At 42.8% G+C, this 17846-nt stretch overlaps 1 protein-coding gene across 1 annotated transcript; it reads left to right on the top strand.

The window, feature by feature from the left end:
- Nucleotides 1–371: 371 nt before the first annotated feature.
- Nucleotides 372–16675, top strand: hsd3b7 (hydroxy-delta-5-steroid dehydrogenase, 3 beta- and steroid delta-isomerase). The gene is made up of 6 exons (XM_080487011.1): nucleotides 372–548; nucleotides 2751–2906; nucleotides 8406–8514; nucleotides 12165–12264; nucleotides 13705–13867; nucleotides 14637–16675. The coding sequence occupies exons 1-6, from the start codon at nucleotides 404–406 to the stop codon at nucleotides 15047–15049; spliced, it is 1086 nt and encodes a 361-aa protein (XP_080343137.1). The 5' UTR covers nucleotides 372–403; the 3' UTR covers nucleotides 15050–16675.
- Nucleotides 16676–17846: the final 1171 nt, after the last annotated feature.

The raw sequence follows: 17846 nt of genomic DNA on the forward strand, positions 1-17846 counted from the left end.
ACTGTTGATGACAATTTTTATTATTTGAATGCATTTTTATTCATGTTGTCCTACATATAGTTGAAGTTTATCGCTCTATGACAGCATCTTTGACAGTATTGTGTTTTTTATTGTGGCATATTTAGAAATATTCTGTTATTTCTTGGTATTTTGTGTAGAAAGTGTACAAAATATCATGATGTATGTTGTACTATTTCTGAAAGCGTGATGTCACATTAATTTCTACATGGGAAATGGGGAAATAGAAGAGAACTTGATTACTTTGTAGAAGTTACTGATTTTGAAGAGTGCGTTTGGAGGGAAGGGACAGGATAAGCTCCTCCCACATGCTGGTGAGAGTCTCTGAGCTCGGCGCTGCAGTCATTCAGTCAGTCTGCAGTGTGAGTGTGAGTGGGTGTGCAGAATGTCTCTGGTGTACCTGCTGACTGGGGGCTGCGGCTTCTTTGGGAAACACCTGCTCAGGGTCCTGCTGGAGCAGGAGCGCGAGCTGGCGGAGGTCCGAGTGTTCGACAAGCACGTGGAGACGGATTTGGAAGCGCTCAGCACAGGTAAAGCGCAGCGGTGTTACGGATCAAGTGGTTTCCCCGGTAACTTGTGACAGATTTCCTTTGTAGCGCGCGACGTCAACGACCGAAGCTACAATAGAGAAACAGCTGATTAGATCACGTTACAGTTACTGAGAAGGTAACGGATACTGATATGTCGCTTCAGTAGTCAGCAGTGGTCAGTTAAACATTTATAATCTAAAACTTAAAGATATATAGTGGTTCACATTAAGAATACAATTAATTAAATATCTGTAACTTCAATAAATATTGCAGTAAGAGCTGTTGTCTGGGTTAGCAGTTTTTCATAATCACTACATTACCGGAGTGATTATTCCTGCTCAGTCCCGAGCAGCCTCCCCACTGCATGATGCTGCCTCTACCGTGCTTAACCATAGGGCTAGTATTGGTCCGGTGACGCATGATGAGTTTAATATTTAGTTTCTCCTGGTCTGGTAAGTCCTTCGGGAGCATTTGGTCGAGGTCCAGGCGGGCTGCCATGTGAATTTAACTTCTGTCTGAGTGGTGTGTCGTTGCAAAGATGGTTGTTGTCCTTCTTGAAGGTTCAGAATATACTGTAATGTTTTACTCCCAGAATATACACCAATCCTTTTGGACTGAACCTTTCTTATTCACACACACAGGCCACTTCAATAGGTACATTCTTTCAGCTGAAATTCCTTATATAATCTCTTTCATAGTCCCTGACAATGAAAATTAAGTTACGTTTGGCTCGTCAGCAGGTAACTGAAGTAGATACAAATACAACAGTAGGACGGGTTCATCAACTTTAATCTTGCATAATTCTTCCATAAATATTTGGTACATGTGGCACAACCTGTTAACTCTTTTTCCTTGAGTGTGAAGGATGCTGGTTTGAATCCTACATTCATCCATCACACCAGTTGCACTTGTGCTTTTAGTTTGTAGTTTAATAAAAGAGCGGCCTCATATTTTCAGGTTTTGTCGGACGGCGTTCCAGAAAAGAAAAAAAATAAACGTCTTATCATCGGACCGTGCAGAGGCCAGAGAGTTTCTCTGAATCGGGTGTGGACCGAGCTGTCATCTCGAGTATTCAGGGAATGCTGCACAAGAACTTGGAAGTACTTCTCGGAAGAGTTTCCTGCTCGGCTCTGCTCCTGATTAACATTAATAGGGTTGGTTCATTACAGTGGGCGTCGATAGATAAAAGGTTTGTCCAGTAGAGAAGGGTTCACTTCGATATCAGCCCGACGCGTGGAGTTGGAAAGTCGTCTTTTCCCAACTACGTGGGAATATTTGCCGCCATGGAAACAAACGTCTCGGGTTCATCCGGCAGCCATGACATCTGTGAATCCAGGAAAGACTCAACATTTCCTGTGTGAGGAAAACAGACTTTTTTTTTAATCGGTTTGTCAGTCTATTTGTCAAACTGTGATGATTTCCTGCAACAAGCTTGAATTTGTTGAATGACAAGAGCCTCCTTTACTTTTTATTTGGGGATTGTTTATATTAATTTTAACTCTTGAGGACAATCACAACAATAAAGTTGCACTTTTGACAATATATCTGATGTGTGCAGGCGTTTTTAAGTGCATTGAGAGAGAAAAAAAAAAAAAAGACGTGTCGTGTGTTTCTATAAAACCAAACCGCGGTTCAACCAGTGGGAGGACTCGACTCTAGCTCTTTATTTATTATTTTGATAAGTGGTGAGGTATGTTGTGTAGCCTGGGGGGGGGGCGGGATCAGTTAACAGCAGCGGGAGAGCGGTTTGTCGGCGACACCGGGCCTCCGTCTCTCCAGGGAACCAGGAAATAACAGGCTGGCTCATGTGTGAAAAGTGAATTATGTCATATGGACCTTTGACCTCGTGCTGAAAGGTCCAATCCCTCCTCTGGTGACGTCTATCAGTGTCTGAAGGCCAGAGATAAGTCGGGGTGGAAAACCTTCCGAAGTGATGACGACAGATTGTTGAAGGACTTCGCAGTTCCTCTTTGTTTTGAGGTGGAGCTGTGCTGCTCGTCGCTAAACACGCTTCTGCTTGAAATGTGTTGAGATACACTCATTTTGGCAAAAGATACGAGGAGAACGTACCGATCGTCTCCCGTTGAAATATTGACAAAACTCGAGAAAAGTTGAATCTCATCCGTACTGGAATCAAAGTGGAGAAAACAATGAGCGTCGTTCTGATGTTTTGAGTCTTTACAGAGTTTCTTCTCCTTTCAGAGAGAACGAAGGTGGTGGTGGTTCAGGGCGACATCACGGACTACGACGGCGTGCTGGCGGCGACCCGCGGCGCCGACGTGGTCGTCCACTCGGCCAGCCTGGTGGACGTCTGGCACAGGGTCCCGGCGAGCGTCATCCACGCCGTCAACGTGACAGGTGAGGCGTGAACCGGAGCGGCGATGACAAGGGGTGGTGGTGGTGGTGGGGGGGTTGGGGGGGTTTGGAGCGGAAGCGTACGCGGCCGGCTGAGCTTTGTGAATCGGCCTTCGCTGATGTGGAGGAAACCGACGCCTATTGTGGGTTTGGAGAGTTCCCCCAAGGCCGCGCCGCAATCATCAGCCCAGACAAGGCCGCCGCCATGAGGCCAAATGTTCAGGAAGCCGAGACTGTTTGTGTGTCGAAGCAGGTTGGGTTCATTTATAGGAAAAAACAGTGTTGTTGTTTTTTTTATGTCAAACTAAATTTAAAGCTTCGCTTCTCTGCAGTGACCAGATTGAGAAAGAAAAGTTGATGTTTCTTACTTTTCATCTAAAATCTTCCTCATCGGTACTTTAGCATTAGAAAAGCTGGCGTCTCCAAGAAGTTACTATTTTATTAAAAACCAGCTTCCCTGACATCTCCTCTGACATCTACATTATAGAGCATCTTCCTCCTCTGACATCAGATTACAGAGCATCTTCCTCCACTAACTGATACAACTTCAGATGAACTTAATTTTCATTTCATTTCCAAATTTATTTCGAGCTACGCGACACACAACACAGGCATAAAAGCCAGAAAAAAATACAATAAAAGAAAAAATAATAATCAACACTCGAGCTCGAAAAGGAGTGGGAAGAAGACAAGCTTATTAACTCCCACCCCTGTTCATAAACTTAAATAATAATGATAATGTGGCTGCTACAATACCACTGTTAAAATAAAACAGAAAAATAAAACAACAACAACAACAAAAACAGCCACGACATATAGTCTGTTAGATAATGTAAGATATTACTAATACAATATAATCACTTAGTTATTTCTTGTTAACTGAATTACATGTTATATCCTCTTACAATAATAACAACCATAATGATAATAATAATGATACCAATAACAATAATAACAACTGCAATAGTATAATAGTAACAACAACAATAGACTTCATCATTAGCTAGATCTGACCTTTAAAGTATACATCACTTTGTAACACCCATTAGTAATCAAGTACCCATTTCCTCCTTCTGGTATTTTGACCATACCATTTTTTTATATCTTGATTTGAACTGATGAATATTTGGACATTGTTTGTGCTCTACTCCCATTTTGTTCCAGAGTTTAACTCCACATACAGACACACACATACGTTTCCTAGTGGAAGACACTGCTTGAACCTTAAAGTTATCACACACCCTCAGGTTATATCCCCCCCCACCCCTCCCCTCGGGTTATATCCCCCCCCCCCTCCCCTCAGGTTATATCCCTCCCTACGGTGATCACGAGGGTCTCCTGACTTGGGAAGTGGAACGCTGTCCTCCAGCAGAGCAAGAGTTAAACGCCCCGATCATTGTGGTGTTTTACAGGACGCCTGCATGTGAGCCATGAGTTTCCTCATGGACCTGCAATGTTTTCCTCTATTTTGGAAATGTGGTGCTCCCGTGGTCTTAATTATGACGAAATCCAGTGTTATTTTGTGTGTTTTCGTCATAGTTTATAGCTCATAAAGCCTGGGGGAAGTTGTTTTTAAGAGGACAAAGTCAGAGGGGCGAGACAGGACTGTGTGTGATTGTGCTGAGCAGGACAGACAAAATATAAAAGTCCAACCTGAAAAAAAAAGATAACAGAATGTTGCGGGTTAAAGTCTGAGCTGGGCACCAAACGAGGGGCCCGATGTTCCATTTCCAGAAAAGTCCAGTCAACTGGAAACTGCAGCATTTTTTATTTGTTTTTGTTCTTGTTTCAGAAAAGTTTTTCTTTATAAGGGCATCATGTCGTCGGCATGTTGGGCCACTCAGGAGTGTTGATTGTTTTTGTAATGAAACTACAAACACACAGAGAACGATCCACTCTAAACATTGACAACGGGAAAACATGGACATCGTAGTGGACAGACGACCAAGTTGGATTGTTAATATGGTAAAAGTACCAAGTCCCAGGAGAGCATGGACTGGGGGTCATGACACCACGGACAAAACTTTGTTCCGACTGGCTCTACTGAGCATGTGCAGAACAACGATCCACTACGGCCGTGGTGCGCATGAGCAGTTGCAGCGTTTCAGAAAAGTTATTTTTTCAGTAGCGACGACGTCGTTTAGGAACTGGTCTGGTTGGTCCAGAAACCTTGAATTCAAAGTTTCTAGCTCCTCCTTGATTTTCCACCATTTGAATATTGGATCCTTGGAGCTGCATTCAGAATCTGCTGTGTCTGTGTGAGCTGGACTGGCTCCGCCCACACATGCCCATCTTGGAAAGAGGAGGAAGTACTTCCTCTCGTGGTGCCATGTGCCAGAGCAGAGTTGCCTAATTGTGGGAGGAGTCAAGGGGAGGGCCTACCTTGATTGGGATTGGCTAAACCCCCGATGACACTATAGAGGGTTTGATTTCTGATTGGCTGGTTGGAGCAACACACTTTTTAAAACCTGAAACAAGCCAGGGAGAGAGAGGACAGACTGTCTTCACTTCCTAGGTGTCGTTCCAGGTATGGGGACGATTAGTACTGTTGGAGAACCTTTAGGAAGTGAAGTTTTGCATTATGGTACAAACACTTGGTGGTGTGACCCGGACCTCAGCCATACAGGCACCGACTCAGTAGACCAGTGGGACCATCCGCCTCCCGGGAGCCTCCCTCATTCCCCTCTGACCATCCTGGCTTTTGGCTCGAGCCGAGCTTAGTCCCACATTTTTGTTCATTGCTCAAAACTTTGGCCTGCAGCCACAAATACTTGGTCTAACTGGCTCCAGTCAAGGTCACAGGCGGCAGGAGGAGCAACTGAAGACTCGATGATTTATTCTGTGTTTTCCTCTCAGTGGCCCCAAAAAGGAGCCCAAGAACCTGACAGACTGCACAGGTTGATCTTCTGCAAGGTCACCATGATATATGAAAAAGTTGGTTTGTTCCAAAGTGAAAAAAGAACTGTACTGACGTAGATTAAACACATAATGCAGTGAGTCACATCAAATTTAATCTGGAACTTTCCTCCTCCTTTGGATTAAGGCTGACGCGCCTGTGTTTCACATCCGAAGACAATTTGACTCCCAAAGCAGTGGACGACCTAACATGGAAATGGTGGAGGAAAACAATGGTCCCCTTTATGACAGTGAACCCTCCAGGAAGACACAAACTGTTCCTCCCTTTATCAGTTGTAACTTTCCATCTGGGAGTAATCTGAAACACTTTTACCTTGCTTCAGATTGTCTGTAATAGGAAAAAAAAAAAAAACTTCCTTCAAAACACGTGTTTCTGAAGTGGTGCGACTCATTTGTCTGAATTCCTGCGTAACACACAAACAATGAGGTTCAACCGATGAAGGAAACATGTTTTTTTTTTTTTTTTTTCCATGAAGCAGAAAATAAGTTTTCCGTGTGAAGTGAGTCTGGTTTTGGTCCAAGCCGAGGACTCGCTTCACTAATAGACTATCACTCACGCTCCTGCCTCGTGGTTTCATGGTAAAACGAATCTCAAGGCTGATGTGACGGAGGTCCACCACCACATGTTTCATCTCGGTGGGCGGGCGGCTCGTCGCCACTTTGAAGCGGCAGGCGATTCTGTTTGTTTCAGCACCTGATGCAGAATCGACTTAATTAAAGTGCAACCACCTGTGCTGAGCTCACGCTTAGATGGCTTTTATTTTCAACCAAAGGCGTTTTCCAGTCAGTTTTTTTTTTTTTTTTTTCCCGTCTAAGATGACCTCAAAGAGGGTTTTTCCTCTCTGCTTCACATTAGCTTCTGCAGTGAACTCCCTCTTCTTCAAAATCTCTCAATCCCACTAAAGTCAAAGTGCTACACAGCTAAGTCTGTACGAGACGAGAGATAAAACTGGTATTTGAAGTAATTCCTGGCTTGTTTGTGGCTCAACCCTTTTAAGACCAAGGGTCTGCGGTGGAGCTGCACATGGAAAGCGACGATGAGAATCAAAATCAACAATGAACCTCTGCCATGCGACACTTTAATCCTCTGTTACAAGCTCAGAACACAAGAAAAGTTTGTGCCAAAATCCATTTAGCGTCACCGCACTTCCTCTTTTAACACCTCCCCACCTTTAGCGGACTCGCCAGTACCTTAGCTACGGGGGACGTGTGCCAGCGGGTTCTGGCTGAGGTTCCTGGGCTGACGGTCCCTTCCTTCTCAGCCTCCATCGTTAAACTTGGAGTGGGACATTATTAATAATTCCAATAATTCCACCCCTCCACACCAACACCCCCCCAGGTTGAGAGAACCTCCCTCCTGGTGCACACCACAGGATATCACTTTGAAATAGCACCCTAAAGATAGGACTCGGTTCTAAAGGTTGAGGTTGGAAAAAAAAAGGTGTAGCTCGTCAGGGAGGAATCAGCTTGATTGATTTGATCTTTATGTTTTAAGACTTTAAAAAAAATCACCAGCTTAGAATAAGTATCGTACGACATTGATGCTTATCAAAGCAGGAAGTAAACATGATGCTTGATCTTGATGTTTATTTGAATACCTCCAGAGAGACGTCACATTCAGTGCCAAGAACTCCAATGTGGCTCACCTGAAAGGCATTTCCTAAATGAAAGAAGACGCCGTGGAGTCATCTAAACATCTGAAGACAGCTTTTATTTTGAAACCCAAAATCTGCTATCATTGCTTCGCCAGCTGGCGCTTATCTCTGTGCCCGCTCTGCACCTGCAGGCTTAACCGAGGGCAAACAAAGCCCAGTGACGAACTCCAAGCTGCTGAAATTCCAAAACAACTCTAATGGATAAACCTGGAAAAAGTAGTAAACTCATTCTGAAGAGGTCCGACTTCCTCTGCATTTCTTTCCACCCTTTATAATGGAAGCCAGCGTATTTTCCTCTCTGAAAAACAGGACACATATGGATCACACGTCCACCAATAGATTAATCACATCCTCCTGCAGCCGTTTAGAATTTCAAGACCAACTTCCGCTTTTCCGTTTAAAGTGTTTGTTTCTCATTTTCCTCCTGAATCCCACTTGGTGGTGATGCCAAACCTTCAGTTTTGTGCCTTTGAACTCTGCAGATGAAGTCAGAACAAGGATTTAGAGGCCAAACTGGAGCATTTCCTGCTCAATCGGCACGTTTTGTTTTTTTCCAGTTAGAGTCCACAAAGCCACCTTCTCGACATGATTTAAGTTTAAGATCAACGCAAGCTGCATGGGGGTTGATCGAGCAAAGTTCAGGTTATCTAAACAGAGAAATTCTTAATCGGCAAATCAGTAGGAGACCGGAGAACCTGAAGAAAACACAAACGGGGAGAACATGCAAACTCAGGAAGACCAACAAGCAGACGGGAGCCGCCGTCCTCACTGTGAGGCAACGACACAAAGAGCTGCAGGTCTTTGGATTGTTTAAGGACCGACACACAGGAGGAACGTGTAAACTCAAGCCAGGGTCTCCTGGCAGGTCAACCACCACTCAGCTGACACTTAAAAAAAATATATATATATATTTATTTTTTTTTGCTTTCAGGGACAAAGAATGTGATCCGAGCCTGCGTGGAGTGCGGCGTCGAGCGGCTGGTGTACACCAGCAGCATGGAGGTGATCGGCCCCAACATGAACGGAGACCACTTCCTGAGGTGAAGCTCTCTCTTTTTTTAATTTTTTGATTTGAACATGTTTCCAGACTCGGCGCCGACCGAACCGACACGCCGCGGACGGTTTTTCCATTCTGCGTCGTTCTGATCTTTTATTTTATCTTGTTCTTAGCTTTTTAGTTTATCTTTAACCCCCCCCCCCCCCCCAACTGTACTTTGCCTTTGCTATTTATTAATTTTTTTTACTTTTTAGATTCATTTAAATCCGTAAATAACTAAAATAAAACAACAAAAACGGACAGAACATTCCCCATACACATGTAAAATCCAAAGATGTATTATAAACAAAGGTGAATACAGACACCAAGATTGATTATTTGAAGGCCTTCAGTATTCTCTTCTATTGCATCGTCCCATTTTCATTTATGTCCAAATATGAGTGGACATTTTTCCATCTTTGTGCAAAAATCGCTGTTTTTTGCAAATGTTTCTATTTGTCTTCTTAAACATATTTACATTTAGTCTTCCAGTATGTTGTCGTATTTTTACTCCATTACTAGATTTTGATTCGGTTTTATTTGACTCGGTCTTCATCAACCCCCTTTGGTCGTCTTTTAAATCCTTTTCCTTGTTCTTGTTACGGCGTGCTTCCCCTCGGTTTGTCTTGACGTCGCTCTGTGACGCAGTTTGTGCCACCAAATATTTCATGGAAGTCGAACTGTTGAAATTATGCGTCGGCAAACAGACGTGACCCATGATTGTGTGTGAAGAGCGAGTTTACTGTGTAACCAGACAGGCTTTATTATGGTTAACACACACACACACACACACACACACACACACACACCTCGAGGCATGTGTGGGTTGGAGATGAAGTGTTTTTTTAGTCAAAGTCGCTCTGTGTGTGGAAATGTGTAGCTGAACTGACAAACAGAGAACCAAAATAGCTTTTCCTTCTCACACGACATTTTTTTTATTAAAATAGCAGTTACACACGTTAAAATATAATAATTTAGGCTGAAAAAAAGGAGAAAATTGTAGGCATTACATAAAAAACACAACGGAGAGGTCAAAATAGGTAGAGAGGATGGATGGATGGAAAAAAAGAGTTTGAATTTAAAGGTTATTATAGTTTTATTATTTTACCGGTCCGGCCGACTCAGGGTGAACCTGAGCCCCTGAACTGAAATGGTTTTTTTTTTATCCAAATACTTGAAATACTTTTCATTCCTTTACTTACTTAAACAGACATGGAATTCGAAAAACATGTTTGATGAGCCTTAAAAAACAAACTCCTCGGTGGGACACATTTTCCTATCGACTCGTCCAAGAGTCACATCAGGATTTTATATGCGGTTTTCCGCATCACATCGGTTCTACATCTGTTCACCTTTTTCAGACTTGTGCATCTCATTTCTGAGAAAAAAAAAAGTTAAAACAGACACAGAAAAGCGTGTAAATACTGGAAGGATGATGTTTGCAGCTGCTTGGTCAGAGAAAAAAAAAGAACATGAACCTGAACGCAACCGTTCTAATCCAGCAGCTGTTCCTTTGAGCTCCAGCTGTTTGTTGTAATTCACTTTACTGTAATTTAGGTCTATTTTTTTTTTCTTCATTTTTTAAATATAGCTAATCACAAATGTGAGTCGTAGTTGAAGAATCTGCACAAAAGCAGCAATAGTTTGAACATTCCTGCGGAGGTGAAACGTTGGAGCTCGTCCACATTCTCCATCTACTTCCATTCCCAGTTCTTTTTCTCTCTTTTCACGTCCATCAATACTGCAGGAACGGCTCATTTTGCGTTTCGCTTCATTTTGATCCTGAAGGCGGCGGCGGCGACACTCGAGGCCCACCACGCCTCAACTTGACGAACGTCAAGTTAATCCAATCGTCTTAAATTGTCTGTTAATCTCACCGTGAAGCAGCTGTTAAACTACATATCCCACGATGCATGTGAATCTTGTGACGAGGTTTAAACCCGACAGCCCGTCTACTGAGGAAAGGCATGAAGTCAGTAACGGAGAGAATCACTTTCTCTATGAGAAAGCTAAATTGTACAGAATGTGGGGGAACTGGAAAAGGCACATTTTCCCAAAACTTTGATTCCTTATTTTTTTAAATGGTTTCATTTGTCAAGTATGCATCGTACAAGCCTCCTCGTCCTTTCTTTCTCGTATAATGTGAAGCACCCTGTGTTCTGTGGCTCATGTACTACTGCATTTACTACATTCATTTTATATATATATATATATATATATATATATTTATTTTATTTTATTTTATTTTTTTTTAAAGAGAGGGGGCAGTATTACTTCTAATGTCTGTATTTTAAGATGAAAGTTCTGGATTGAAGTGGTTCCAAAGTTAGTTAGTTAGTTAGTTAATTAGTTATTAACGCCCATAATGTAACATTTATAGGAAACGTTTTCAGGATATTTCACTGATTTTGTATTAAAATTGGCTTTATGTTGAGATTGCAGTCATTTTCTGTCATTTTCATCACGTATACTAACAAGGAAAAACTGCAAACTTTTCATTTTAAGGTTATTTTGGCACTATTCTACTGGTCCGGCCCACTCAGGATAAAAATTGGTCAGTTCACGGCCCCTGAACTAAAATGTGTTTGACACCCTTGATATAAACTACGATAACAGAAGGAATCACATGGATCCCTGTGAAGTATGCGAGGAAACCAAAGTGCATTTAAAAAAACAAAAGTCCCAACATGCTCAAGGGGAACAAAGAAACTCTGGGATTCAAACAAAAACTTTTCTAGCCGTGAGTAAGCCGTGCTCACCACTACTCCACCGTGCCCTGACAACATCTGTTTGCCCCTTGAGGCGATTCTCCTCACGAAGGTCCTCATTTTGTGCTGAGTTGGAATAAAAGCGATAAGCGCAGCAGCCGCCGTGGCGGGTGCTGGCGCCTGAGCGGCTGTTTTAAGGTTCGCTCAAACTGTCATTATCCTTTTGATGTGGTTGTGTGGGCGATTGCAGACTGCAATTGCTTCCGGCATCTTGTCTGCTGCCGGCACGAGTCGACCGGCTGTCGTGTTGCTGCCCATCGTGCGCAGCTCCAGCTGCACTCCAGATACTCTGGGGAAAATTCAGTCTGTGTTGGTACAAAGAGAGCCAGTCAGTGCGGAGGAATGAAGAATGAAAAGACACTGTCTGTTCTTGTTTGTGAATACTCGGATACCTACGGAGCCCAAACGAGCGAGGGTGAAGGCTTCAGAACAAACGTGTCACACAGATCGCCAGTGGAATTCTCAGTATGGCGCCTCTAGTCACTGGTTTTTGACTCTCATTTCTACCCTTTAAAGTGACAAAGGTCAACAAAACATGTTTGCTCATTCTGTTTGTTTCTTTCTGTGTGTGTGTGTGTGTGTGTGTGTGTGTGTGTGTGTGTGTGTGTGTGTGTGTGTGTGTGTGTGTGTGTGTGTGTGTGTGTGTGTGTGTGTGTGTGTGTGTGTGTGTGTGTGTGTGTGTGTGTGTGTGTGTGTGTGTGTGTGTGTGTGTGTGTGTGTGTGTGTGTGTGTGTGTGTGTGTGTGTGTGTGTGTGTGTGTGTGTGTGTGTGTGTGTGTGTGTGTGTGTGTGTGTGTGTGTGTGTGTGTGTGTGTGTGTGTGTGTGTGTGTGTGTGTGTGTGTGTGTGTGTGTGTGTGTGTGTGTGTGTGTGTGTGTGTGTGTGTAGGGGTGATGAAGACACGCCGTACGTTGTAAAACACACCATGGCGTATCCCAAGAGCAAAGCGGAGGCAGAGAAAATAGTGCTGGAGGCCAACGGCACCGAGGTACGACCCACTTCTCAAATATTCAGTCGCTTATCGCATGAATCCCTCATGGTGAGAATTATTAAGTGCTCATATCAGAATTTTTTTTTTAATAAAATAAGGGTGTGTTGGTAAGAAAATACAGATTTAATCTAAATAAGCATTAAAATTCACTGTCATGAAGCAGAATTACAATATTAGATTGGAGCGCATCGGATTAGTCTTTTATAATTTAAGTTTAAAAGTCACAAATGAAATAAATAGTATCTCAAAGAAACATTACCTCCGGCTGTCACAGTCATAATTTAAAAAAATAAAAGCTCAAATCCAATAAGACTGCGTGTTTTCAACGGAAAAAAATGTATTAAATTATGAGCTTTTCCATGATATGGCAGTTTTTGTTTTTTACGAGCACTGTGTTGAAGAGGAATTCCTCGGTTTACTTCTACCTGGTTTACAAAGAGATGAAACTTCACATGGTGAACATAAACCATCAGTGAACAATGGGTGACACTTCCTCTACTACTTCCTGTTCCATGTATTGGCGAGAATTCTGCCGGAGGAATCTTATCCGCTCTATTGTTACTCCTAAAGTTGGCCCAAAAATCCAAATATTCAGGAAGTCATACAACACATCTTTGGGCAAAACATTCCACTGACAGGACACGATGGATACCTGCTGAAAATACTAATTGCTGCAGTAAAGAAAGCAATAAATGGTAAATGGTTAGAGAAAGATGCACCTGCACTGGAAAACTGGATTGAAGTGATCAAGGAGATTCATGAGATGGAAAGACTGATCTTCTTACTACACCTGGAAAAGGAGTCGTACTTTGCAAAATGGACAAAATGAATGATATATTTCCAGATACGAGATCACCCCCCCACCACACACACACACACACACACACACACACACTTGCGCCCCCATCCCACACATGCATCTATTTCCTGTGTACAATAATAAAAGTCAAAATGCGGTACAAAAAAACCCTTTTTACCAAATTCCAAAAGAATATTGATTTCCTGGCAACTGAGATGTACTGTGACACTGTTCTACTGTTTATGTATGTTCTATGTGTTTTCTTGTCTTGAGATATATATCTATATATATATATAACTAATATATTTCAGTTATTAAAACAGAAAATAAATCAACATTCTTCCTGCACAGATGCACTGGGTTTGATTTTGATGTTGTGGGTTTGATTTTTTGTGAAAGAGACCAAACTGTGTTTTAATCCTGAAAACGACGAGGCTCAGAAGAAAGAGTAAAAAACAATCTGTGATGTTTTGTAACCAGCCTTCATTGGATTACAGCCTGGAAAGAAAATATCATACGGGGGGGGGGGGGGGGTCTTTAGTGTGCAGCACAGCCACAGAGAACCTCCATCCTCTCCCTCTTGGTCTTTGTTCCTCTTGTTTACAGTCAAACTGTTGTTTCTTCCGTCGCCGTTCAAGGTGCGCGGTGGGAAGCGTCTGTCCACCTGCTCGCTGAGGCCGACGGGGATCTACGGCGAGGGCCACCTGCTGATCAAGGACTTCTACACGGAGACGGTTCGGAGGGGGGGGCTGATGATCGGGGGCATCCCGGACCACATCGAACATGGACGAGTGTACGCAGGTAAAACCGCCCGCGAAGAGCCGATCGAATGAAACGGTTCGACTGAAGCTTCCAACTCAGGGTCCAACGAAAAGCAGAAGTGCTTTTGGTCTCACAGAAATACTTCTGCATGTCACAGGAACTTTTAAAGTTTTTGTGTCTGATGATAAATCGACACCCATTTCCTTCAGTACACGTCTAAGAAGTGCGGGTTTAGTTTGTGTGATGATGTTAATGAGTTAACGGAACAAGCTGAAACGGAGACGCAACGATTCCTCTTTTTTAACGGATGAATACAAGTACTCACTTTTAGCTACTTGCCGAAACCGAGTACCGATACGAGTACTTATGAAATGCCATAAAGCCTAATTGATACTTTATACGCAAATGATATAATGTGACTATACCTTTACCTTTACCTGTATACCTTTACGTGAAAATATACGATTCATGTCTCCATAGAAAACAAGGTGTCGTCTGCAAAAAAAAAAAAAAAAGAAAAAAGGAGCAGAAGAATATTAACAAGGATTTCCAGATCTATTCAGGTTTTGCTGAAGTATTGGTTCGTGTATTCTTTTAGCCGAGGTTCCATTGTTTAATCTGAGGTCACATTATTCAAACACAGAAAGTTTGACGAACACAGACGTAGTTTCAGAACTTCACGTTGAAATGAATGTAAAAAACGCATTGATTGGACTTTTTTTTTTCGTTTTTTGATGTTTTTATTAATAATTCAGTGCGAGTATGAACGTGCACGCTAACAGCTGTTGCTCCGCCGGTGTGTCTTCAGGTAACGTGGCCTGGATGCACGTCCTGGCCGCCCGCGCCCTCCGCGACCGCCCGCAGGAAGTCGGCGGCGAGGCGTTCTTCTGCTACGACGACTCGCCTTATAAGAGCTACGAGGACTTCAACATGTCGCTGTTCTCCGTCTTCAACTTCCGTAAGACCCGCGTCCCCCTGGTGGTGCTGTGGTTCCTGGCCGTGTTCAACGACGTCATGCGCTGGGTCCTGAGGCCGGTGTACAATTACACGCCGCTGCTGAACCGCTACACCCTGGCGGTGGCCAGCACCACCTTCACGGTGGGCACGGACAAGGCCCAGCGCTACTTCCAGTACAGCCCGCTCTACGACTGGGACCAGTGTCTGGCCCGCACGCAGAGGTGGATCAGCACGTTCAGCTCGGAAGACCCCAAAGACGCCTAACGCCAGCTCAGAAGCTGCCGCTCTCACGACACGAGCAGGTGCAGCGCAGCAGAGTGACACGCGAACAAACTGAAACCAGCGCGGCTCAGCCACAGCATTATGGCTATTTACTGTTAAGTAGGTGGTCTTAATGTTGTGGCCGATCGGGGCTCACGCTCAGAGGTATCCGTTGACCAAATAGAAAGCATGACTCAACAATAGTGCCGAGGTCTTCCAGAGTTGTTAGATATGATTTCCAGATTTTACCGGCGGTTGAAGAAAAAAAAAAAAGAAGTGGAAATTCCACCTCATGGTAATAAACAGATATTTGAACCCGTGTCTAACGACGGCTCGGTATGAAGGCGTCGTCTGTTTTTCTTCGAGGGAAGGAGGGTTCACACCTCCGCCAGTCCCGTCTGCGATTCTTTCTCTGTATCACAATGACTGAGTGAATTCTCCCCCCAAAACATTTTCATTTAGGGATTTGTGTTCTACGTTTTCTCTGGTGTTTCAGACAGAACGTTGTTAGTCAGCAGTATTAAAAACAAAGTGTTGAGGTGTATTTTTAGGACTTGCCTCACCGCGTTGAGATTCGTGGTTATATCTCACGGGAATAAAATCTAGGGAATGTTGTTTTGTGCCGAGTCTGCTTGTTCTCTTGGGATTGGTTTTCTCTGATTCCCCCCCCACAATCCAAAGTCTTGTATAATCGAAGAATTAGTGCGTGTGCAGGTTTTCTAATTTCTAAGTCGATGGGTGACTCTAAACTGCCGTTGTGTCTTTGTGTGCAGCACAAGTAATATATTTGATAACATGAAGAATTAAAGGCGAATTATTACGATGTTATGTAATGCCACATTGGTGCACTGGGTGGCAGTAGTGAGTCACTGTTGAAAAGCACTTGCTGCTACTTGGGTCCCGTTTACATGACAACATTTTCAAGTGAAAACGTTAAAAAAATATCCTTTTTTTGGGGGGGTCTTTACATGACAACAGCCATGTGACTTTTTGAAAACTTCTCCCAAGGTGGAACTTTTCTGAAATGCATGGACATCGCGATGTAAACGGGGGGAAAACGCTACTTTTATGAAACGCTGTTCTGCACATGCTCACAATGTTTCCTCCGTAGTGTCATCACTCCCAGTCCGTATTATCCTGGGACTTGGTAGTTTTCTTTTGACAGTCACCGTAATAACAACAATACTTGTTCGTCTGTCCACTATGATGTCCGTTTACTCCCATTCTTAATATCCATTCCATATTGTTCTCTGCATGCATGTGTGTGTGTGCATTACAAAAGCAATCAACAGCGCCAACCCCTGGCCTGGCATTCTAACTACATCGCTCTTAGCGTTTCCACTGTTTCTGTGTAAACACGAAACATTCCTAAAATGAAAGCGCAAAAACGATGCCTTTTCACTTGAAAGGTTGTGATGTAATCGGGGCCTTAGTCTGTTCTTAGACTGTGATAGAGAAGTACAAATAGTGGCGACTCACTACACCCCCTTGTGGTACAATGTAGTATTATGAGACGGATCGAAGTGGCTACTTCTTTATATTGATAAATATATATATATATAATATAAGTTGTCCTTTTGTTGTGAAAATGTATTTTTGTGATTCCATTAAAAAGGATTTAATATATTCAATATGTGTTTTGCGTTGTGACTTTAGTTGTGATCCCTGTCAACGGGACGGGGTGTGTCGATTTTTTTTTTGTGTTTATCACCATAACTGACTTTCATTACATCACATTTGGCGCTGCGCAGTCGGTGTGCATCAGAATGAAAGTCAGTAAAGATCTTGACTCTCTTAATTTAGTTTTTGCTCCACCAGGGTTTCCATGGGGAAAGTGAGCTTTGTTTACTCAGACTGCAACGGGCTCTTTGTGCTCTTTGGAAACTTGGATTACATTTGTATGACTCAGAGGGAGTTCCCTCTGCAGAGCTGTTTATATTGCTCTGCCGTTTCAGGGTGTACCCCCCAACCCCACCCCCCCCTCACTTCTGTGGTTTACCATAGAGATCCTCTATTGACATGCCAGCCAAACGAAAAACAATAGAAGTGACTCACAGATCCCAGTCAGTTTCTGCGAGAGGCTTTCCCCTGAAGAAAGACCGTTCACAGATGTGTGAGTGTTTGTAGAACTGAAACTAATATTCAGTCGGCAGCATAATATTGAGAAACAGGATATATCATAGTGTGTATTTCAAGCAGAAAACCGCTTTAAACAGTGGTTGTGTTGATGGGATACCTGTTTTATGTCGTCGTTTGCGTCAATTTATTATACAGATTTAAATGTGTTGCGATCATTTTCACACTTATTAGTTCTGAAAATTCCTGAGAAGATACATTATTTATCAGACAAACAATAAATCTAAAAACATTTTTACACTTTGTATTGTCTTGTATGCACAGGTGGAAGTAATGGATTTGAAATACTCTCATTACTGTTATTAATTATCTTTAGGGAGTTGTCCTTTTATGAGTATCTATTTCCTCAATAATGTAATTTTGCTCACACAGTTAACGTTGTCTGATGAGTATGCTCCCAATTTCAATAATCTATAAACTTCTTAATCCTGATTTTCATAGTTTCTTCTTTTAGCAGCGACAAAGTCATTTTAATGTCCATGTTATGTATTGAACTGAACCAGATACCTAATTCATTGAGTATTTACTGTCATACACTGTGTGCATCTCTTACTCCTTTTTTTTTCATTACTCTCTCGCATCTCCTCTAAGAATACGTTTTTATCTATTTTCAAAGACGTATTTAATATATTCCGGGTTCTTGATCTTTTCTGTCACTGAGTTT

The sequence above is a fragment of the Lipophrys pholis genome (genome assembly GCF_963383615.2).
Source record: "Lipophrys pholis genome assembly, chromosome: 19".
NCBI lineage: Eukaryota > Metazoa > Chordata > Actinopteri > Blenniiformes > Blenniidae > Lipophrys > Lipophrys pholis.